The sequence below is a fragment of the Ursus arctos genome, unplaced genomic scaffold (genome assembly GCF_023065955.2).
Source record: "Ursus arctos isolate Adak ecotype North America unplaced genomic scaffold, UrsArc2.0 scaffold_7, whole genome shotgun sequence".
In the NCBI taxonomy this organism is placed as follows: Eukaryota; Metazoa; Chordata; class Mammalia; order Carnivora; family Ursidae; genus Ursus; species Ursus arctos.
In genome coordinates, this window is record NW_026623089.1 from 30,293,141 (window position 1) to 30,316,930 (window position 23,790).

Consider the following 23,790-nt stretch of genomic DNA (forward strand, 5'->3'; position numbering starts at 1 on the left):
TGGTCAGGATATGAAATAGTCCTGGCCAGCAGCCACTTCGTTTTGGGGAGTGAATAGCTTGAAAACTATGGGTGCTCTTACGGGTACTGTGGAATGCCATTATGTTCCTAGGAGGCAGGGGCTAGGGAGGAAGCCCTGTCTTTTTTGTCTCTTCTTTACCCCATGGCCCAAGTTGCTCTTCCTTAGATTCTAGTATCCTTGGTTTTCCCGTTCTCTGGACTCCTGTAGAACTCATTTGCAGGACATCCATAAGTAATACTCATTTATCTAATCGCTTCTTGAATTTCCTGTTTGCTTGTGCAGCTAGTGTGTAAATTCCTTAGGAGTAGGGCCCATGACTGTCATTCCATGGGATTCTCCATTGTGCCTAGCACCGTGTGGGCACACAGAGATCTTAGTAAGTACTATTTGCTTGGTTGGCTGTTTGGTTGAAGTGTTGGAGCACAGATATCATAGTCTCTTTTTAGCTGAAGGAGCTTTACGACAATGATTAAATTACTCTCTTAGTGGGGTCACAATTATTAATTGTCACAAATGTGCATTGACTGCCTACATCCTGAATTGTCGGGGGGAAAATGCTTTCAGAGCACTCATGATCTGAATAAGGACTCAAATGCAGTTTCACCATTTGCTTTGGGTGACCCTGCTGACCTCGCATCAATACGTAGTTATTGAACACTCAGTGAATTTGGTGAGGGCTTGTGCTCTACCAGATGCTGGAGAGGCATTACAGAATCTGTAGAAAACAGGTCCCGTTCTCAAGAATCCTCCTGAGCTAAGCCGGCCAGTGGGCATTCATCTGTTAAAGGTCACTTTCGGCATCTGGGACTATTTATTCCTTTTTTTTTTTTTTTTTTTTTAAGTTGGCTCCACACCCAGTGTGGGGCTTGAACTCATGACTCTGAGATCAAGAGTCAGATGCTCTACCGACTGAGAATGGGTGCATGGTTCACCCTTGCCAGTCTCCTCATGACCCAGCCCGTGTTGTCAGAGCTAGCTCCCTAGTGCCTTCCTGCTGCATTGGATGAGGACTTGTGTGCAGAAAAGGCGGTTAAGAGGGCCGCGGATATGAAGTAAATCGGTGTCAGCGTCAGGTGGGTGGGAGTTCCAGTCTCTCTGAGCTCTTGGAGGCTCTGTTTTGTTACCTGTAAAATGTGGTGGAAATGTGCACCTCACGGGACTCTCAGGAGATGTAACTGAGAGGGTGAATGGAAACAAGGCTCTCTATCTGCCCCCGCCCCCCAACCTGCCCCACCCAGGCTCACGTGCGCTCTGTCCGCATCTTGTTCCTCGCTTTCTATTCTCATGGCCACGGCTTTGGTTTTAAGTCCTGATCATTTCTTGTCACAGAAACTGTATCTTTCATTTTATGGTCATCTTTTATTTTTTATTTTTTTATATTTCTTTTTAAAAATTATTTAAATTCCATTAGCCAACATATAGTACATATTTAGTTTCAGTTGTGGTGTTCAGTAATTTATCAGTTGCGTATTAACACCCAGTGCTCATCACTTCACGTGCCCTCCTTAATGCCCATCACCCAATTTATTTTTTAAGTTTTAGAAATCTCTTAAAAATGATAAAGATCAGGGGCGCCTGGGTGGCACAGCGGTTAGGCGTCTGCGTTCGGCTCAGGGCGTGATCCCGGCGTTATGGGATCGAGCCCCACATCAGGCTCCTCTGCTATGAGCCTGCTTCTTCCTCTCCCATTCCCCCTGCTTGTGTTCCCTCTCTCGCTGGCTGTCTCTATCTCTGTCGAATAAATAAATAAAATCTTTAAAAAAATGATAAAGATCTTTATCATTGTTAGAAACATTAAAACATGTTTCTAACAATCAGAAGTCTACAGAGGAAAAAGCAAAAACTTCTGTCTACTTCCCCAAATCTTTGCTTCTATAGAGATAACTGCTGTAAGCAGCTTGATGTGTGTCTTTTTAGAACATTTTTATAAACTTATAAAACACACACAGGCCTTTTTTTCAGTACAGACAGAACCATTGTATACATACTTTTCTCCAACTTGATGTTTCAATCAATTGATCCTTTTCCGTGAATTTACAACATATACATGCATGGAAATTTTTTATAAAGTAGATGATTGTGTACATTTTATTTTGCAGCTAGCCTTTTATGTTAGCTCATAGACAACTATCTTCTAATTGGGCTTCTTGTTTCCATCTTATACCACTCCAGCAAAATGCCACAATGGTTTTCCTAAAAACCCAAATGGGGGAACCTTTGACAATAAGATGAAGTCCCGACTCCTTAATATGACAATTCAAAGCTCTCTGCCATCTCACACCAGCTGATTCACAATTTTTTTGTCCTTTGGAAAAAACCTGAGTACACCCCAGTGTATTCAACAGGTAAACGTGGGGCTCCTGAGGTTGATGGGGGGTCTCCAGATCCCAGCCTGCTCAGGCAGCGTTTCCTGTCTCTCAAGACTTGTTCTCTATCCTGCTCTGTATTCTATCTCAAGGGATGTTAGTATTTCTTGAGATCAGCCTCAAAAATTCAGAGATGTATGCAAACCTTCTTAATTTGTCTTTATGCATTATGGGCCTGCAACCAATACTTAAAAACAAACAAACAAAAAAAACTATTGGAAGCTTTTTGTTAACCTTCTTTCCTAGAGGAGATGAATCTCACACGCTTATTAACTCTTTGTTGACATGTCTTGAATGATTCCACTCCGATTCTGAGATGCCCTGCTTCAGACATCAAAATTTGGGGAGCCAATTTTGAAGAGCTTAGTTTTGTCGCTTTTCTGTCCTTTTGCCTGGTGAACATATTAGGTATTCTCCTATTGCTGACCTTTTTTCTTTGCCCCGGAGTTATTACTATGTTTAGATAAACATGATCCAAAGACTGTGAGGTCCTGGAGGATTGAAGCAGGCCGACCAAGTAGATGATAATTGTATTCACGAGCTGAGATAGAAAGCAAGCTGCAAAACAAAACGTATCCAGGTGGGTTTTCTCCTGTATCTCGCCCAGTGCCTGGCACACAATGAACGCTCGATAAACTTTTCATCCCTAGAACGCGTGTCAGGTGTGACAATTCCATCTGCTATTGGGACAAGGAAGGGATGAAGTTATTTCCATTGCAGGGGATATGGGCCCATCATTTGCGGTCAGTCTGACTTGGGAAGAGGCCCAGGGGAGCGTGCAGGTGAGGAAGGTCAGCATCCGTTCTTGCTAAAGCACAACCTGGCAGCCTCTGCTTCTCCTTGGTGCAAGGACCTGACCAGAATGGGGAAGACTGGGAGTATTCTTTCGTTGCTTAATTCACACCAGTGATAGGTTTGTGCATCTTGAGTTTGATGACCATTGAATGACCACTCGATAACCACACTGGGATCATTTTAGATTCAATGCCAGTTATCTAAGAAACTCTGAAAAAAATCAAGACTTAAATAACTCATAAGCTGAATTTGTGGCTTTTGTGGATATATTTATTTATACTTTTCAAAAGCAGTAAGTCTACAGCTCTAAGACACTCAAAATGACATTCTTTGCTTCCTTTGACCACAGAAGCCACACGTCTGCGTCATTACCAGGAGGTTGTGTTGAGGAGGTTGTGATCTTCCTACTGATTTTTCAAAAAAGCAAAAACAAACGAAAAGCCAAAAACTCTGGTGTTGGTTGCAATGCATATATCAGTTAGGTTCTTTAACTCTCACCAAAGGATTTTTACCTTATTCTCAGCTTGTCTTGTTTCTTGGCAACATGGTGGATCTATCAGAAGGTGTCACCTCAAGTGCTCTGATCTCTGATTTCTGTAATCATATTTAGGTTTTCCTTTTTTTAATGTTCCTCGTCACATTTTTTTCTAATATGGCTATTTGGTTGGCTCTTTGCCAGCCATTTGGAAGGTACCCATTCTGTCTTAAATTATGCCAATTGTGCCTCAAAGGTTTTTTTTTTTTTTTTTTTTTTTTAAAGATTGCTGACACTGGTTCATTGGTCTTTGAATGCATTGGGGTTTTTAAATTATTATTATTTCTATATATTTTCCCAGGTAACTCAGTAGCATGTATCTCCTCACTCCCCCTCCAGCACAGCCTAAGCTCCCCCTCCCATAGTCTATGTACCATGCAGACTGCCTGATCCCAGATTAGACTTTGCTAATGGATCGTGGTAATTTTTCTCACTGAGCTGGGATTGGACTCAGCACTGGCCTTACTCAGGGTTCTAGGCATCCACCCCCATTCCACTGGAGTCGACACTTAAGATGAAACCAGTATCCTGTTTCTGCTCTAGCACTTTTCCTAGATACCTTATCTTAAAATGTAGTATTTTTCACTTCTAGGCCTATAAAATATTTTAGTGACTATTTGAAAATTAACTCCCTATCTCCCTCTTGCTCAAGTTGCCTAACTAGCTCTGCCATTAGTCTTGCATGAGAAAGAATGACTGAGAACGCTTAAGCCCTGCCTTTCCTTCCTTCTCACACCCAACTGTTCATTTGGGAGAGACTTCGTTATCATTTGGGGTAGAATTCAGCCATATCTCCTAAGTGTCAAAGTTGCATCATTTTTAGGTTCAGCAAAAGTCACAGAATTTTCAGAAATAAATGAATGTCCTCTGGTGAGTTCTACTAGGTGTTAGTAATAAAAAAAAATCAGTGATTAGCCATCAGTGTAGTTTCTGGTATCTAGACTGGGGTCATTAAAATAAGTGGCACAGGCATGGGATGGGCATCACCTCCTATATATAGATACAAACCTGAATGTTCATTTTGAGAAAATGTGTTAAGATTTCCTTGACATTTTGGCTTAAAACGTCTGCTATACAATAGAATTAGAAAAGTATAGATCTTGAGGTCTTGGACAAAGTCTCCCTCATCTTTATGAGATGCAGCTCTCTGCATATGGTGGCATCTAGTGCTCAATAAATATTTGATGAATGAGTCAATGAATGATTGGAGTATCATACATTATGGTTTGGCTTTAAATAAACAAGGTCAAATTATTTGGCTTATGGAAAAGGGCTTAATTTTATTGTCTCAATTGTCAGTACATCCGAGTTGCCTACTTTCTGGGACTTTAAGTAGTAAGACAATAGGATGGGTAGCACGGGTGGGATGGATGCTCACTAATTTGTTAGTGGGGCTAGTGTCCTAAGTAGACTTTTTTTTTTTTTGTCTTAGTAAAATTTCGGAAAGGTCTCTTTTCTTACCTTTTCCTTAATCTGAAATATATTTCTGATATCTGCAAATATTCAGGGCCTCTTGTGGCATTGTACTCTAGAATAAAAAGTAGGCCTCTTGGGTGGGGACATACCTTGTTATCTCTAGCTTACTCTCCAGTACCTTTGCATTCTCCCTCATGGCCTTCAACCACATTCCCAATTGAGTATCTGCTCTAGTCAACATGTGAATCTTAAAAATCTCAGATTTGCCAATTGTACATTAAATAGTCAAACCAAACATTTTATTTAAACATGATACACATATCCCTTTGGAAATTAGCAGAATTTTCTGCCGAAGCTCATGGTTGTTATCTTGGGACATCTTTCAAGGAATGGTTGCCACATGAGTGAAGCCTTGTTTTGATTTTAACAATTCTCAGCTTAGGGCTGAATCCCTGAGACTTCAATGTGCAACCATCAGTTGAGGTAGAAAGCATATGGTGCTTAGTGTCTAGAAACCATTTCAAATGCCTGTTCTTAGAACCTTATTGCAGTCTGTTTAAATGTACTTTTTCAAAATAGATTTTTAATGTTTATTTTCTGAATAGCTTGGATTTGCAACTGAAAAGAAAAGCAGCTCTTAAAAAAAAAGATTATATCAGAGCGGGAAAAGTTGCATCTAATGCTGTGTGATGGTTGCTATGGTGATGATTGAATGTAAATTTCAGTTTATGTAAAACCCTGCTAAGGTTTTGATTGGAGACCTGAGGTGAGGCTTGGTGTCAGTTGGTGAAGTGGCTAAAAAGCATCCATTAATGAGGGGGGGAGGGAAAGATGGGATCACACAGCTCTGTCCCCACCCAGGTATCATGTTGTCACAGACTAATCTCATAATAGTGACTGAAGCAGTACAAATTGGAGCATGGAGCAAAAAAATGGTGCTTCTCTTCTCCCTTGACAATTTCTTCCCGGAGGAGAGCTTCCTTGGAGAGGAGGCAGCTCTTGCAAAGTTGAGCTCCCAGGTGCCCGTTTCATTGGTTTTAAGTAGGTATTTGATTGTGGGAAAGGTGATTGAAACACCAGATTGAGGAGCTGGGCTGAGGACCTTTGTAGACCTTCTAGCCTCAATTTCCAATGTCTGAGGACTTGCACATAGCAGCAAGAAGGGGGTGGGGGAACAGCAGAGAGGTTAATCGCATCATGTTACCCTAAAGCTTTCAGGCATTAGAATTGTAAATCCACCTGGAGAGCAAGCTTTTTTGCCTCTTAAATTAAGCAATTTAATCTAAGAAGGAACAGTTATGGATCCGTGAGTAACCAAGCTGGTTACAAACTAGCATTTTTTTCTCTGAATCTTAATCTTTAGTGCTACCTACTTAAATCTTTAGCGTTTATGTGTATTTGCTCTAACAGTAACCCTCCCATATATTTATTTATTATTTAAAATTGTGTGTGTATGCTTTTTAAAGAGGATAAGATTGAGAAAGCGTACCAGTTGCTTTCCATTCAGCACATCTGTAGCAACCTGGTCTTTAGGTCTCTGGGCAAAATGCCAAGTTATCACTGCCCACCTGGCTAATTGCCGACCAAAATAATGAAGACAGACGTAGATGATCTGTGCTACGAGGTTCAGGATAATTTTCAGTGTAGGGATTGAAGTTGCTACTATGCATGTCCTAAGTAAAATTGGGAAATAACTGAATTTGCCTTTTGATAACCTTCCGGCTCTTTTTCCTTCAACCTGCTCCACAATACTTCTGCTCAGCAGCCCCCTTCATATCCAAAGTCACCCATTCTGACTGTGGAAACACCCTTGTAGAGCCCTCTTTTTTTGCTCAAGTAGAAATGCTCCAATTTCCGGAACAATCTTTCTCTGCAACATTCTCTCAAACCTTGTCAAAATCCTCTCTCCAAAATGAGAAGGTAACTGAAGGAATGGTTATTCTTTAATGGTCGTCATTGAGGAGTGGCTGCTAGATTTTCAGAGCCTCTGGTTTTAGATTTCCTGTCCAATTTTTCTCTAAACTTGAGGTGTATACAGACATCAAATTTATTAGGAGTTCAGTTATTTCTCCCCCAGATTCATTTGTTGAAATCCTAACTTCTAGTAGCTTGGAATATGATCGTATTTGGAGATAGGGTTTTTAGGAGGTGTTTAAGGTTGCAGTAAAGGCATTAGGATGGACTCTAATCCAATATGCCTGGTGTCATTATAAGAAGAGGAGATGAGGACCCAGATATGTGCATGCACAGAGTAAAGACCAAGTGAGGACACAGTGAGAAGGTGGCCATCTGCAAGCCAAGGAGAGGGACCTCAGAAGAAACCAAACCTGCCGACCCCTTGATCCTAAACTTCTAGCCTTGATCTTAAACTGGGAGGAAATAGATTTCTGTTGTTGAAGCCCCTTGGCCTGTGGTGTTTTGTTATGGCAGTCCTAGCAAAGTGTAGTGTAAACTCTGACACTTTTTCTTTTCTTTTTTTTTTTTTTTTAAGATTTTATTTATTTATTCCACAGAGATAGAGACAGCCAGCGAGAGAGGGAACACAAGCAGGGGGAGTGGGAGAGGAAGAAGCAGGCTCACAGCGGAGGAGCCTGATGTGGGGCTTGATCCCAGAACGCCGGGATCACGCCCTGAGCCGAAGGCAGACGCTTAACCGCCGTGCCACCCAGGCGCCCCTCTGACACTTTTTCAAGTGCCTGATTTAAGCTTTGATTGCAGGCATCCATTTCAAAGAGGCATCGACCTCAAAGATAGCCATATGAAATAAACACACTGTCGGCCACAGGACCAGATAAAAAGCCACCTCCTCACGCTGAGGCTCCTTTGTTTTAAAGATCTTGGTTGATTTTTGTTAACTGACCGTTTGGGCCACTTGCCTTTTTTCTTCCTGCTTTAAATGACCATTCTTTGGTTTTAAATTCACCATTAAAGAGTAAGTCTGCAAAACTCCAGTGCCCCATCTTCAACCCCAGTAAAAGAAGAACCCCGGGCCTGTGCCGTCTCTCTCTGTCTCTCTTCCCATGACCTCACTGTGTGGCCACAGGTGTGCTATGTAATTTCTAGGTCTTGTAAGTAATAAACGTTTATTTTTTCAAAGTTTCCTTCTGGCCATCGCTGAAGGGCATCTTGTAATCATAATAAGAACCACAAAGATTCATCTAGTTGTGACATTGGTTTGGAAAGAGAGAGGTCTGTGGCAAGCTCCTGGGGCCAGGTGAGTGCCCCCAGGCCTTTCTAGCTGATAGCATTGCTGTAGCTAGGCTGAGACCAGCACAAAACACAAACTAATATAGATTTATAGACAGATAACATGTGTCGATGTCTGGGTAGTTATTACATTGGGTGGCAGAAGCATTATTCAAAATTATCTTGGTCTAGTTCAGTAGGGATGATCCTAAGTTCTACTCTTAGGTCCATAAAAGCAGTTCAACTAATGCAGCGTGGCAGAAATCCAGCGTGGCAATAATTTGTGAAAATAAACTGCTGGTTGCCGTTGACTCCTGACTGATGAGGAAGCAGCAGTATGACGTTGCCACTAAAAGCGATCACAGTATTAAGCCACCGTCCTACAGCTCCCCAGTCTTGGAGTATTGGGATTTCACTATATTCCAACAAGGATGGTGTTTCACTCCGGGTGCCACCCTTTTAGGGGGAAACTGGCAACTAGAAAATGTCCAGCGAAGGACAAGCCTGGAGTTTGGGACCCTGGATGAGCCGTTCCATGGAAGGGGGTGTAGCTGTGTTCTGAGTTGCCGGAGAACTTTGTTTGAGGTGGAAGTTGCTGGCAGGCAGGAGGGATGGATGTTATGGTGGAATTTCCAACATTCTTTCTGCCCTGGATGATTAGTGGAGCCAGTGAGTGGATGGCATTCCCCCGTGACAGGTTTTATGCATGTGATAGCAGTCGAAACAGTCAGAGTCAGGGGAAGAGTTTATATTCCATGCTTGGGGAATCTTTCTCTCTTTTCCTCTGCACCTTGTTGTGGCTGAAATGAACCCGTGGACACCACAGCTGTCATGCTTCCAACCTGAGAATGAGGCTCATGCTGCAGGATGATAGGATGGAGGAATGGGTAGAACCTGGGGTCTTGATGATGTCGCTGAACTCTTCTCGGGGCAGCCAACCCTCAAATCTGCCCCGACTGCCTGGCTTTCTACTCTGAGAGAGAAATGTCCTTACCTGTTGAAGGCTTTTGAGTTGGGATTTCCTTTACTTGCAGTGAACCATCTTAACAGACTGTGCAGGGGTTGGGCTGAAGGTAAAGATGAGCTTTCCCAGATAATTTGAAATTCCCATTAGTGAAGTAGACAAGAATGGAGCCTTTGTCATTGTAAGTATTCAAGTAGAGGCTGACTATGATTTTTAAAAAATCTATTACTGAGTAGAATTTTGATCTAAATAATTTTTCAGTGTGTTTCAAACGTGGGTGATCTAAGATTCAAAAATAATTCTCACTAAGGTGTGAGTGATCGTGAAGCTGAACCTTTCCTCAGGACATTTGCATTATCCCCAGTGTGATAACTCAGATGAAGTTTTTATTAGTAGAATGTGGAGGTGGGGGAGGTTTTTGTGCATGAGAACCTTCCAGGTGCTCCTTGCCCACTTCAGATGAGTGAGCATTCTTCGCTGTCCCTACAGGGGGCCTGTGTCTGCCACCCCCACGTTTGGAAGATTGCTGAACCCTGACCAAAGGGGAAATAAACCATATTGTGACTGCTGGATTTGCAAAACACAACATACAGAGGGCCTACAGTATGGAGAGGAAAAGTGAAAAAGAGCAGGGTCTGGTGGCCTGAGAGCTTCCAGAGGGAGGGGCACTGGGGTTGCGTGGCATGGCGGAGTGTGGACACAAGGGTGCGTGGATTTCAGCATTTTTCTATCTGTTGGAACCCCTTTTGACGTCTACCTTCCATAGTTCATATTATAAAAATAACAGTTTTATTATTTTAAAACATAAAATTATAATAGAATGTTGACTGTGCTTTATTTGTTTTTTTTTTTTTTAAAGATTTTATTTATATGACAGAGAGAGAAGAGAGAGAGAACACAAGCAGGGGGAGCAGCAGGCAGAGGGAGAAGCAGGCTCCCTGCAGAGCAGGGAACCGAGTGTGGGACTTGATCCCAGGACCCCAGGATCTGACCTGAGCTGAAAGCAGACACTTAACCTACTGAGACACCCAGGCATCCCTTGACTGTGCTTTAAAAGCTACACGGTTTCTCCATTTGAATTTATCACCCTGGCAGGACATTTGTAAACACTCCTGCCTCCCCTCTGAGAAGATGTGAATCACTTGGGTAGATTTTTCTGGATTCTGATCCCAATGTTGATTAGGTTTCCGGTGGTTTCTGTAATTAAACATAAAATAATGGTGGAAACTGTATTTTGCTCTTATGCCTGTGATTCTGAAGCAGAAAGTGTGCTCTTATGCTGTGTATCTCCGAGTCCTGCCCTTGCCCGGACTGGGCTTGTTGGGGAGAAATGTTCCCAGAAGGTCAGAGGATCACATGGCAGGTGAGATGTCACCCAGAGTGTCAGGGTTGGACAGGGCCCCTGAAATCAAACTGTGTTGTCCACTGTGTCTTAACACAGAGGCGGACAGCTGGGAGTGGGAACGCGACTCACCGGGGCCGGGTGGTTAATGGGTCGTTGACCTGAGGGTCGAAGTGTGCGAATGCCCAGGTTTTACTTCAGGGTATCATTTTTCAAACATTTCGATTTGCGAGGAAACCAAATGTGATTGATTTTTCAATTGGTGAGAGGGATCAATGCAAAGGCAATCAATGCAATGCAGGAGGCAAAGATGATGCGGAGAAGCCAATTACTAAGCTTGTTAATATGTTTATGTTTAATGGGGGCACAAGATGGCCCAGCCAGCATTTCTCCCTGGTGGTGGGAATTCTCTGTCCTGGACATTGGCTATGTCTGGTGTCAAGCTGACCCTCGTGCTTTCCCAGTCTGGTTAGGGAACCAGAGGAGAGAAAGAAGCCGCATTCAGAGCTGGGCTCCGTGTTCATGTTGGAGGCCATGTGAGCAAGAGGCCAGCCTGTTTACTGCTGGGAGGCTTTCTTTCCTTCCACTTCACAGAGTGACCTTCCCTTCCCTCAGATGGAAAGGCCGGGAAGATTCCACCAGTTCCTTTATTTTGTGCCCTTGGCTTTCCAACCTCTGACTGAAACAAGGCGGCCTGTGTTGGAATCCAGCTCCAACACAGAAAGTTAAAATTTCTTGAAAAAGTTCCGGTAAAATGGAAATTCATCATTCTGGAAGATACAGTTTGAGCAGCTCTGTCAAGCTGTTAATTATTAAACAAAATCAATATTTTTTTAGTTTAATTTTGACTCTTTAGTTAGAAAAACTGAAGGTCATTCCTTCAAAGACAATCCCCCCAAGAAAAAAAAATCCCAGTGTGTTGTCGGTGACCTTCTGGGAAATGGGGGCTAGGCAAAAAGGCCTCTGAAGTGGTGGTAGAAGAGGTAAGAGTATGTTTTCCCATTTGTCTGGGGGCTCTTTTCCCGGTTGGTTCTTAGTTGGTACGGCCACCAAAGCCTGAGGGCAGCGAGGCTGGGAGAGACCCAGGGAGCTGAACTGGGGCCGTCACGGCTGTGAGTGCTCGAGGTCATAGCCAGCCCAGCAAGTGGACACCCTGTGACTCCAGTCAGATGGAGGGGCCAGGAGCCAGCGGTAGCCAGGCAATGACCGCTACCAGAAAGCTGGTCACGGTTGTAAGAAAACAGTTAAGGCCCCAGAGACAAAGGCAAGCAAACTGTCCCCCCGCAGGTACTCAGAATGCCTGTGGCACTGTAGAGTCCTGTCTCTCCGAGCTCAGGGACGATCCTGTTCTTGGGGGGGAAGGTGTGCTGACGACGGCTTCCTTAAGAGGCAGATAGCTGGCAGGGGGCAGGCTGCAGACAAACCACAGCAAGTGGAAGAGAAGAGGAGGTGTGTGTGGCCATAGGTGGATTCTGGCACACTACAATCCCCCTTGGCCTCCCCTCCAGGAAACAGCCAGATAGGGAAGTCCCCTGGGACCTTTCATTTGTAGACAAACTGGTTTGGTTGTTTAAATCATGATACCGCCTAACCCTGGTTCAAGGCTTAAGTCCTTTGTCCCTACAGTAGACTCGCAAGACTCAAACGCAGGTATGCAAGCGTGGGAGCTGTTTTCACATCCTGATTGCTAACAGAAGTGCTTCATTATTCATATAAACATAGAGAAATGGCAGCTGCCTCTTAGGAAGCACTTACTATGTGTCAGGCGTGGTGTGTACAACAGCAACAATCCTGAGAGGTCGGAATTGTAATTTCCATTTGGCAAAGAAGGAAAATGAGGCTTTGAGAGATTGCACAACTTGCCTAAGGTAACCAGCTAGTAAGAGGTGGGAGTCAACCTAAACTGTCTGGACCCGAAATCCAGGGCTGTTAAGGACTACCGTATATGTGGCTGCCGTGAAAATGCGCCTGGCAGGCCTCCGGCTGAGTGGAATTGACCAGGTGCCCCAGGGCTACACTCCGAACCCAAAGCAGCCTTGGCCCAAGACTCCTGCGACACCAGCCCCCCCCCCCCCCCCAGCTCCCAGCCAATGACTGAGCATGGCAGGGCTACTGTAGCAGGCTGGCTCCTGGGAGACATGGGACTCGTCTGGTGTCCCCCTTCAGCTTGAGAGCTCCTTGAGAGGCTTGCGGCACTTCCCTTAGACCGCTCAGTGGTCTGGGATGCGCGCACCCATCCTCCCTCCCCCCTCTTCCTTATCTGGCCTCGGACCATGTGATGGTTTCCCTGGCTTTCCTCCCCGTTTTCTGCCACAGGTACTTTCCCTGATGTAATCCTTGCATGTTTAATTCCATTTTGGTGTTTGCTTTTCAGAAGACCTGGACTAACACAGCGTGTGTCCCATGTTGAATTTCCAGGGCAGCTTGGCTCAGCCTACTGGCTTACGCCGCCCGCTGGGGAGGTCAAACAATTTCCTGTTTCTCTCCGGACGCCCACTAAAAGCCCCATGGCACAAAGCCCAATGTTGTTCCTCCCTGTTGTATTTTCTCCCCGGTAGTTACTTAGGTGATCAGTCTTATCTTATTCATCGATTCATCCATTCATGTAAGAAGCATTTATTGATTTTCACTATGTTCTAGGCTCTGGGATCAAAAGACGAATGTCAGGGAATCTGCCCTGAAAGGAATCACAGTCTAGTGGAAGAACAATTTGGTCGACAGATCAACAATACTAATTGCTAATGACTCCCCTGTGCTTACTCTCTGTCGGGTATTCTTCGAGTGTTTTATAGGAATCAACTCGTCATATACTTAAAACTACTGTGGGAGATCGGTGGTATGATGATGTCCCTTTGCACACGGGGCAGCTGAGGCACGCACAGGGAAGTGGCAGTGTTGGGGTCTGGATGCAGGCAGAAGAGCCCTTGCACTTGCTGCTCTGCTCCCCTGGCCCTGACCGTGCTGCCTGTTCTGAGTGTTTCCAGGGCTGGGGACGCATCAATTGCCACACGGAGAACCATCTCACTGGATGATCTGGCGGGCCCAGGACGCCTCTTTCGTTGTGGAGAATCACGGCTTGCTGCCGGTGCCTGGGAGTAGCCTGATCTCTGTTGTTTCCTGTCTCCTTGGCTACCAGGAGCATCCTGGGCCGTCTAACACTCACTTCCTGGGTCTGGCTCTGGACAGATGAGAGGTACGCGCCTGCCCGTTTCTACACAGGCACTCGTTTTGTCAAACTCTCATTCGGTAAATGAGTAATAACAAAAACAACAAATACTTAACTTTGGCACTTTTCAGTGTTCCAAGGGCTTCTGCGTTTGTCACTTAATCCCAGCAAGCCTGTGCAGCAGGCCAGGCAGGTATATAAATACTCTCATTTTAAAGGAGAGGAAATTGAAGCTTAGGAAAGTCATGATTACCCAGTCAGTGGTAGTGGTGGGACTTGAATCTAGGCCCCTGTGGTTTTGCTGACTGCAGTCTTCCAGAACCCCACCAACAGGTGCATTTATGTCGCTAGAAAATAGGATCTAATATCTACAGAGCTTTGCCTTTAGTGGTGCACGTTTTAATTGCTAGGGTGGTAGGCAACCAGCAGCCCCTGGGTTAAAGGAGTTTCTATTTTGACCCGTAATTATTTAAGCAATTTGGAGTGCCGTCTTGTTGTTCTGTATCTTTTTAAAGGCGATCACTGAGGAGAAGCCTCACCTTGACCCTACTGTAAGTCCAGATGCAGCCTTTCAGGTTGAGGAGGGAAAGTTACGCTTCCTAAAAACGGAAAGTGAAACTGACCAGTCCGATTTCCAGTTCTAACTGGTAGAATGCTAACGGTCAGCCCCAGCGGGAAAAGTAAACCTCATCTCAGCCTTTCTTGTAAGTGTGATGGCAGAGCGGTAGAGAGGAAAAACAAAAGTTTTCTTCACAATTTCGTAAGCTCATTTCTATTATCAAGGGGCGCTTGGGGGGCTCAGTCGGTTAAGCGTCTGCCTTCAGCACAGGTCACGAACTTGGGGTCCTGGGATCTGGTCCTGAGTCCGCTCCCTGCTCAGCGGGGAGTCTGCATCTCCCGCTGCCTCCCTCCCACCCCCGCTCGTGCTCTCTCCTTCCCTCTCTTTCTCAAATAAATAAAATCTGGAAAAAAAAAAAAAAAAGGAAGAGTTGCCTTTGGCCTCTGAGTTCTTGGCTGTGTGAAAATAAACGGCATTTTTGTGGCCTGCCCCAGACAAAGCCCATTTGTCTGTCCTCACACCAGTAAATCCAGACGTCAATGTCTGTTTAGATTAGAATTGATTCCTGAACCAGGAAACTCAGAAGAGGCTGTTTAAAGGGTAGTTATTAATGGCCTCATTACAAGCCCGTGTCCTGCCATTTGAACGAAATTTACATAGAGAGAGGAAGCACATTTATAAGTATCGGAAAGAGATGAAGAAAGAGGAAACCTTCATGGGGGCTGTGGTACCTCCTGCTTGGTTAGCAACACTGGGGTTTCCTGAACAATGAAACAGGGGCCTGCAGGCCTCCAGCCCTGAGAGTCCTGGTAGAGACCCTTCTCCTCAGTGTCGCTTTTGGAACACAGGTATGGACAGTGCCTCTTAAGGATCTTGATGAACTTGGCCCCTGAAAGCAGTGTTTGGAGCATTCCCAGAGATGCTGGGTCCAGGGTAGAGGTGGTCTTCTGCAGCCCTTCCCAGATTGATGTCAGAGACTGGTTGAGAGAACTTCTGTCTGTATCCAGGAAGCAGCTAACCTGGAGGAATTATTTCTCCACTGGGGTCCTCTTTCTTGAGATCAGCCAGTCCTTCAGCCAGAGAACTGGTTAGGAGATGGGAACCTTGAGTTCTAAATGTGGTTCTACCATTAAACCCACTGCCGGCGACCAAGGGCGAGTCCGTTCACGTCCTCGTGCGCTCTGTTTGCCATCTGCAAAGTGGGAGATAGTCACATTGGTCACAGGTGCCTAAGGCCACTGAAGGGAAGAAGTGAGAACAAATTAAGCCCTTCTGAGGCACTGAGCAGTGTGAGAACTCCAGATAACCCCTGGCTTCTTGGATGAAAATGGAGCAGGTTGGCTCGAGCACTCAGGAAAGTTTTCTGGAGGTCGAACTTGGAAGAGGGCTAGAGAGGCCCAGCAAGGCTGGGGGGTAAGAGTGCTGTTGTCAGGGTCTCTTCGGTTGTCATGGCAGCCACAGCTGTGGGGCTATTTTTATTCAAGCTGAAGTGCAGGTAGGGTTGCTGTTGGGGAGGGGAAGGGAAGAGCCGTCATCTTTTGCTTTAAAGCAAAACAAAACTAACACTTTGAATAGTTCACTTAGAGCCACCGGGTGGGGGTTAGATAGAGATCTGAGAGACCTGAGGTCTCCTCTCCTCCTGCCCAGCTCCCTTGTCCTGAACTTCAGATACTTGGAGGAGGGCCAGAGGAATTATCTGGTGAAGGAAGGAAAAAGGATTCCTGGTCCATGTGAGTTGGAAAAGACTGGCGTTGATGTATAGTAGAGTCCAGAACCCTCTACCTAGCGCTGCAGACCCACTGATGTGTAGTGAAACCGGGCAGCCTCGGGTACCTGCAGCTGGCACAGAACATCTGGATGGCAAAGCAGGTTGGATGTGACAGGTGAGCTGGCGAGTGTTGGGAAACTCAGCAACACTGACTACCTCGGGCAGCCAGCCTGGGCTTGTGGGAGGAGTGGACTCGTTCTTGCTCCCCCTTTCTAGTCCTTTCTTCTTGTTTCCAGGGAGGCAGAGTGGCCGCCATGGCTTTATTTAAAGTCTAAGTTGGGGATATGCCTGCAGGACTCTGCCTTACCTTTTCGGCATCATGAGGATAATGATGGTGATGAAGGTGACAAGGACAACGATTGATGTCACTTTAATGAACCACACTAACACCACTAAATAATCCTTCCGCCCCTCTCCCCCCACCCCCCCACTTTAATGCCAGTAAGATATGTGGTGGGTAAGGCTTTCCTCTGACTCTCCTACCATCGTTCTGACTGATGACTGTGTTACTTTGCCGGGGTTGGTGACTTGCGGCTTGGGTATACTTGTCACCCTGTTGGGAGCTTTTTAAGTGAAAGGAGTTCATCGGACAGGAAATTCAGTACCCATTAACCAAGGTGGGTAAACAAGGGGGGAGAAAGACCCATGGGTGATGACTAAAATGAATAAGCAGTCTTGATGTTTGCCAGGAAGCCAGGGGGGTGGTATTGAAACTCAAAACCTGAGTCCCACCATCGCAAGCGTCTCACTTCACCCCAGAGCCCACATGTTCTTGCAGGGAGGGCAAAAGCTCCTTCGTTTGGATCCACGCATTTGGAATTTGGGGATAAGGCCAGGCCCGAGGTCTCCCTTTGCGCTTTCTAAGGACACAATAATAACCATGACACTGATTTTCTAAGCTAATAGCTTAGAAGCAAGATACATGGTGGGAGAAATGTTTAGTCTACTTAAGAATCATTTTTTAAAGCATTTTGTGAACCCTGCTTGTGGTATACTTTCAGACATCGGGTTAATTATAGCATCTCATTTGCTCATGAAAGCAGATAGAGCAGGATGTTGGCTGGGTAACGTTAGCCACTAGTTTATGTTCTTATATATTTGGAGGCACTGTTTGCTCCAGTTTGTTTGTTATATATTTGGAGGGTGTGATGGGTGGTCAGCCACTCCCCTTCTCGATTCTAAGATTTACAAAAAAGCTGACATATTCTGCTTGTGTCTCTGGAATTATTTCAGAAAACAAGCAAAGTTCTTACACTTTTAGAAAAATAAAGCTATATTTTCAGTCTATATTTTATAAGCTTTCCTTTTCTCACGAATAGTGTTTGCTGACACGTCTTTGATACACAACTAAAGTCCTTGAATGGCATTCAGGGTCCTCTCTGACCCTCGGGTGCCCTTTCCCCTCTCACCCTATATACAAGGTGCCCCCACGTTGCTTCCTGTAGCTCAAACACATCATTTGCTGTCAAGCCTTGTGCCTTTAGTCATGCCCTCACCTCTGCCAGGAAAGTCATTCTGACCCCATGTCAGCATTCTCTGTGCCTTTCAAGGCCTTACTTGCCATTACTTTGGGGATGTCCTTCCTACTCTGGTCCTCTGGTGGCCATAAACTGTGCTTTATTTATAAATTCCTGCTTATCTCTCATTGTTTGTTTGTTTGTTTGTTTTTAAGTTATTTCTGTTCTCATTTGTCTCTGGAAGTTGAGAGAAGCTCTCCTGTGTTTCTCGCCTGTGTGGTCCCCCTACTGTCAGGGAGGCCAGAAATGTTCTCACCCCCACATTTCTTAGGGGTCTTAGGATAGGTTTTGAATATTTGTTATTTGTGGATAGGCAATGAATGTATGTTGAAAGAATAAAGGAATGAGTTATGATTTATTTTATGAATTTAAATGGAAATGTACTGGGGCGCCTGGGTGGCTCAGTCGTTAAGCCTCTGCCCTCGGCTCAGGGCGTGATCCCGGCGTTATGGGATCGAGCCCCACATCGGGCTCCTCTGCTGGGAGCCTGCTTCTTCCTCTCCCACTCCCCCTGCTTGTGTTCCCTCTCTCGCTGGCTGTCTCTCTCTGTTAAATAAATAAATAAAATCTTTAAAAAATAATAATAATAGATGGATATGTACCTTTTTCATCATCCAAATGCTATTTGACTCAGTGTGAGTTAACTTGCATTCTTCATCCTTCAGGAAGTTTTTTTCAACTTCCTGAACTTCTGTTCTATTTTTCCTGTGCCAGCACTTTTTAAACACTTGGAAACTTACTTCATTGAGGTGCAGTTACGGTCTCACCACACAGGCTGGTGTTTGCTGGTAAGGGATTCCGTAGTTCTCTCAGGTTTTCCACGAGGAGCCTCCTCTTTCCAGTTCAGCTGCTGCTGCTGCTGCTGCTTCTTCTTTTTTAAGATTTTATTTATTTGAGACAGACAAGAGAGAGAGAGCATGAGCAGGGGTGGGGTGGGGAGCAGCAGAGGAAGAGGGAGAAGCAGACTCCCTGCCGAGCAGGGAGCCCGAAGCAGGGCTCGATCCCAGGACCCTGGGATCATGACCTGAATCGAAGGCAGACACTTAACCCACTGGGCCACCCAGGTGCTCCATCAGCTGTAAACGTCTTAAGGCCAAGACTATAGAGCACTCACTCTTGGGACTCCCCAGGGGGTCCCATGTCAGACATATTCAGTAGGTACTTGCTAGGTGATTCGGAAGCTTGGGCTTCAGAACGTTTTATGTTGGTCTTTCAGATATCTTTGTTTTACAGTTTCATCATGGTGGCTTAGGTAGGATGGGTGAGAATCGTAATACGTGAGAAGTTTCATCCTGAGTGGAAAAGCCACTGGAAGTTTCTCCAGACATCAGGCAACTTTCTATATTCCTGCTTCATCTGTGTGATAGTTAAATGTGGGTCCCTTACCCAGGATGCAAATGCAGAGGGAACATGGCCCCTTTCTTCATGGACCCTGCCACCAAGGTTGCTTGGCTCTTCATTTCTGTATTCCAAGAAATCTCTGACTCTTCTTCACTTTTTCTTTTATCAGCTGCACTAGAAATCTTGGACTCAGTTGATGATCTTCTCCTGTTTTATTCCAGCTCACGGATATACATTTCCCAATGATCCCAGTTGGACCGGCCCCAAGGATCATTTTTGTTTCATTCCATTTGGGGCGAGATTGTTACAAAGTTCTTCATTCTCTGCTAAAATGTGTCTCCTTAATTTCTTTTTTGTTCACTTTCTTTTTCCTTTTCATCTTAAACTTGAAGAAAATAATTCAACATGTTTATGCTACAGGCCTTCTTCCTCTCTTCCTCCCTTCGCTTTACCTTATTTTAAAAATCACTAGTAAATTTAGCTTAACATAATGGCAACAGTATAGCATAATTCAGCTTTCCTCAAACTTTGGTCATTTGAGAATCATCAACATGGTTTTTGGTTTATCTTTTTCAACAGATTTATGTATGTACGTATGTATGTATGTATTTTATTTACTTATTTATTTCGTTCTCCTTTTTTAACAGTTTCATTGAGATATAATTCATATGCCATGCAATTCACCCATTTAAAGTGTAAAATTCAATGTTTTTTTTGGTATATTACATAACCAATTTTTTAAAGTGTGGCAACATATATATTTGTCATTTTAACCAATTGTAAGCATACAATTCAGTGACATTAATTACACCCATGGTGTCACACAGCCTTCACCATAGTCTATGTCCATTGTACTAGCAACCATATTTTCTTTGAGTCATTTCATGGTTTTTTATTTAAGTAGATTTATTTTAAAAGGAAACTGTGCCACTATAATGGAAAACCAGTTATCTCTAAATATAAAAAGAAGGTAACTTTGAAAATAGAGACAATAAAAATCAAACAGTGATATTAAGTTTTATAAGTGGTATTAAGTACTATATAGCAGTGGTATTTAGTAAATGCCAGTAAGTTCTGCTGGATACTCATGCTTACGGAAAGAAGTCTGTGGGGTTAAGGCCTTGTTCTTGCCATTTGTACAAAGGGAGAAAAAGAAAGCCATGTGAAAGCGATATTCAAGGCATCCTCTCACCATACCAAGCCTTCTTCTCGATATAAGTGGGGTTGAAAGAATTGAAAGGGGGTTGCTTTCTACCATGTGGTTCAGTGTTACTGAATATTTGCTGTACATTTTGGAATCATCTCCTATACAGCACGTTACATGGTTCACAGTGTGGAAAACACTACCAGAGTGCGTGAGAGCATGGATTTGGGGTTAAAATTTCATACAGGAAGCTCCTATGTGATTTGGACAGCTTACTTAAATTTCTGTGCCCCAGTTTTCTCATCTGTGAAATGGGCAGAATCATATCAATCCCTTAGTGATAAAGTGGAATCATTTATGTTAAGGGTTTTGCCTGCTTCCCGGCGTATAGTAAATGCTCAACAAATGTGGTTGTTTTAATGAATGATCCTTGTTTATAGTTTTCTCAGAGCTTAGCATTACCTTACAAGACAAGTTAGCTTGTGTATTCTGAAAAAACTCCAAGATCAGCAAACACCATTCTCTGGCCCTCCTGCAGGCTATCAAAAAGCCGTGGTCCTGATTGATTGCCAGACAATGCGCAGGAAAAAGACAGCAAACTTAATGGTCTGAAAACTTAATTGGAAAGGAAGAGAACGCAGCCTTGGGTCAGAGGCCCCTCGAGCTCACAGGACCCCGGCTGGTTCTGCTGGTGTTCAGTGTCTCTTGACTTAAACCCCATCCTTGGGATGTGCCTGTTGGTCCCGGTGGCAGGTTGCAGCACCTCTAACCCAAGGCGTCATGGCTCAGAACAAGGCAGCACCACCGGGCATTGGTGTCTCCTGCACTGCAGCCACAGCCCCACACCAGGAATAGCAAGTGACAGCTGCTTCCTGCCCTGGACCCGGCCACAGACCAGGCAGGGCACGGACCCCTGGGCGCGAATCCCCGCTTGCTTGCTTCCTTCCGTCCTTCGGGCACAGGGTTTCCATCTATAAAATGAGAGTACGATATTGATTCCTATCCCCAGCGTTGTCGTGAGTATTAAATGAGATTAAGACTGTCAAGCAGTCACCACAATACTCAATAAAGGGTAACTTCTATTATTAGTAGTAGGGAGGAGTCTGTCACCAGCGCTCTCAAGCTGCTGCCTGGGGCGTGGTGACGGTCCGGGGGCACACATGCGCGTTTCACTCATGGTTCAGAGTTTGTCGACCCAAGCACTATAGACACTCCCTCATAAAGGAAAAAAATTATGAACCTTTAGTGCTGACAGATTATTCTGATGTTTTTAAATACAGTCAACTCCTTGTGTTTGGTGTTCTTTCCCAACTCTGAAAGCAAAACATGCGCAAGATACCAATCTAGGTATGAAATAAATAAAAGGCGAACGGACTAGGTTCGTTTTGCCAGATGATGCTGGGTCGTTGAAGCAGCATCATGAGCATGGCACGAGGCTGTGGTGCTCACTCAATCCATGGGGGGGGCTAGCTGCAGCTCCCCTGTGTTATTTTGGACCATGGATCTCCTACCACGTTTCTCTATATGAAGTAGTGTACAGGGAAACCTTCTGGTGCTCCTGTGGCACAAACGCCTCCTTTACATATCACCTGCCCCCTCTCTTCTTTCCTCCCTGGCCCCTGACACCCAGTGTAGCACCACCCAGCTGCAGACACACTCACACACGCGTGCACACACGCAGGCTCCACAGTCCTGTGGCGGGACCCGATTATAACATGGTCATCCTGATAATCTGGAAATGTCTTTCCATCTTATTTTAGGGGCACTTCATCTAAATGAAACCCCGAGCCCAAATTCCCCTAAGGACTGTATCTGAGGCCTTTCGGCAGATGCCAGTTTGAGAAACAGGGATTCACACCTTGCCTAAACCCCGAGTATCTGGAGCAGCCTCCAAAATGAAACACAGTATTAAAAAAGGACAGATAGGCAAGACCAAGGCCCTGGATGAGAGTGTAGCAGGAGTTAAGAACCCAAACTGTCACTGAATTATCTGGCAGCGAGGGCAAAAGGTGAGACACACAGGGTTGCCTGTTCTTGCTGTCTAAGAGGAGGAAACCGCAAGTTCTCTGAACAGATGGACTTCTCCTGCCTCTGAATCCAAGGAGTATTTGCCACATGGGTCCTTTATAGATGAGACTTCGGGGAGCCAGATGGACCAAGAAAGTCTTTGTCTAGAATTTCTCCAGAGTTCCTGTGGACCTCATAAAAGCTGAGAGATTATTGTTCAGTTTTAAAGCAGTGAGGATACTATTGGTGTCTTAATAATACTTTACGCTGGGGGGATCCTCAAGGTTTTCAGGGTGCCCTCACTCAAACATATCTTATTTGAGTCCCAGAACAGCACCCTATCTTCAAGGTGGGGGGATCTGCACCCTTAAGTGGCCAAGCTTGGTGCTGTCTCTCTCTGTCAGGTGGGTTTCAGTGGTGCTTACGTCTGGGTTAGAATTTCCTTCAAGGAAACCTAGGGTTTGCAGAAGTGAGTGGTGGGGCGGGGGTGGGGGGGGAGTCCCAGTCTGTAGCAGGCCCTGGAAGAGGCAGCTCTGGGTAAGTGGTGGTGGTGTTAGCCCCTCGAGAATCAGCCTCAGGATGAATGGCCTCCTGCCTGACTTCCTGAAATGAATTAGCTGCTGGGAGTGAATTCATTTCAGGTGACGAAATGAATAGACCTACTGGAAGGGACTGTTTATATGACCCATCTGAACGCTGGGAAATATCTGCCAAGTGCTGCACTATTAGGGTCAATCTCATTTGTGCCAAGCTAGTGACACGATTTGCTAAAAGATTCAGTGGCTGCTTTCTTTTTACCCAACCCCCATTATCCAAGTTCTTTCTCCCTGTGTAAACTCAGAAAACACATGAAAGGTTGGAAGGTAGGAAGCAAGGAAGAAAAGAGGGAGGCAGGGACTAAGGGCCATGCATCAGCCAAGCACAGATTTTGTTCTGACCTTTTAAATGCATTTCTCTTTATATAGTTGATACCCTGCACTGTAAGATATATGGTTTTACATCCTGCTTTGTTGCTTAGCATAATGTCATAAGTGTCTACTTAAAACTCTTTGAAAATAATGTTTTTTAAAAAGATTTTATTTATTTATTTGTCAGAGAGCACAAGCAGGGGGAGTGGCAGGCAGAGGGAGAAGCAGGCTCCCTGCAGAGCAAGGAGCCCGATGGGGGACTCAGCCCCAGGACCCTGGATCATGACCTGAGCTGAAGGCAGATGCTTAACCGACCGAGCCACCCAGGTGTCCCGAAAATAGTATTTTTAAATGTTCTTTCATCAGACAGTGAAGTTGTTTTCCACTTTTCACTTATGGAAAGAATGATTTAGCAGACGTCTTGGTTCATTATCTTTGTCTACATTTTGAACATTTATTTTCCTACTTAAGAGAAATTTGTGGTAGAATTATGTGCCAAAGGATAGGAACATTTTCAAGACTTTCTCTGTCTCTGTATATGGACACATGCTTTCCAGAAAGGTCTTAGCAGTGTATACTTCCCCTCAGCATCAAATGAGAGTATCTGCCTTTCCGCACCTTCGAACATTTCCTAATTTGAAAAGGTAGAATAGCAATATGTTATTTTTATTTGCGTTTCCATGGTAATTAGTGATAATGAATGATGTTTTATTTATTTATTTTTTTAGATGGGGAGGTAATTTATATTTCTTCCT

The 23,790-nt window shown here is 44.7% G+C and overlaps 1 protein-coding gene across 2 annotated transcripts in view; it reads left to right on the forward strand.

Moving 5' to 3' along the window:
* PIK3AP1 (phosphoinositide-3-kinase adaptor protein 1) overlaps nucleotides 1-23,790 on the forward strand; it is a 113,212-nt gene that overhangs the window by 26,018 nt on the left and 63,404 nt on the right. Inside the window, exons 1-2 of one of the 2 annotated variants that reach the window (XM_044382010.3) lie at nucleotides 11,481-11,608; nucleotides 13,610-13,818. The exons of the other annotated variant lie outside the window; for it this stretch is intronic. Coding sequence (XP_044237945.1) covers nucleotides 13,812-13,818 — 7 coding nt within the window. The 5' untranslated portion in view covers nucleotides 11,481-11,608; nucleotides 13,610-13,811. Of the gene's footprint in view, nucleotides 1-11,480; nucleotides 11,609-13,609; nucleotides 13,819-23,790 lie in introns of those variants that run through there. 2 annotated transcript variants of the gene reach the window in all.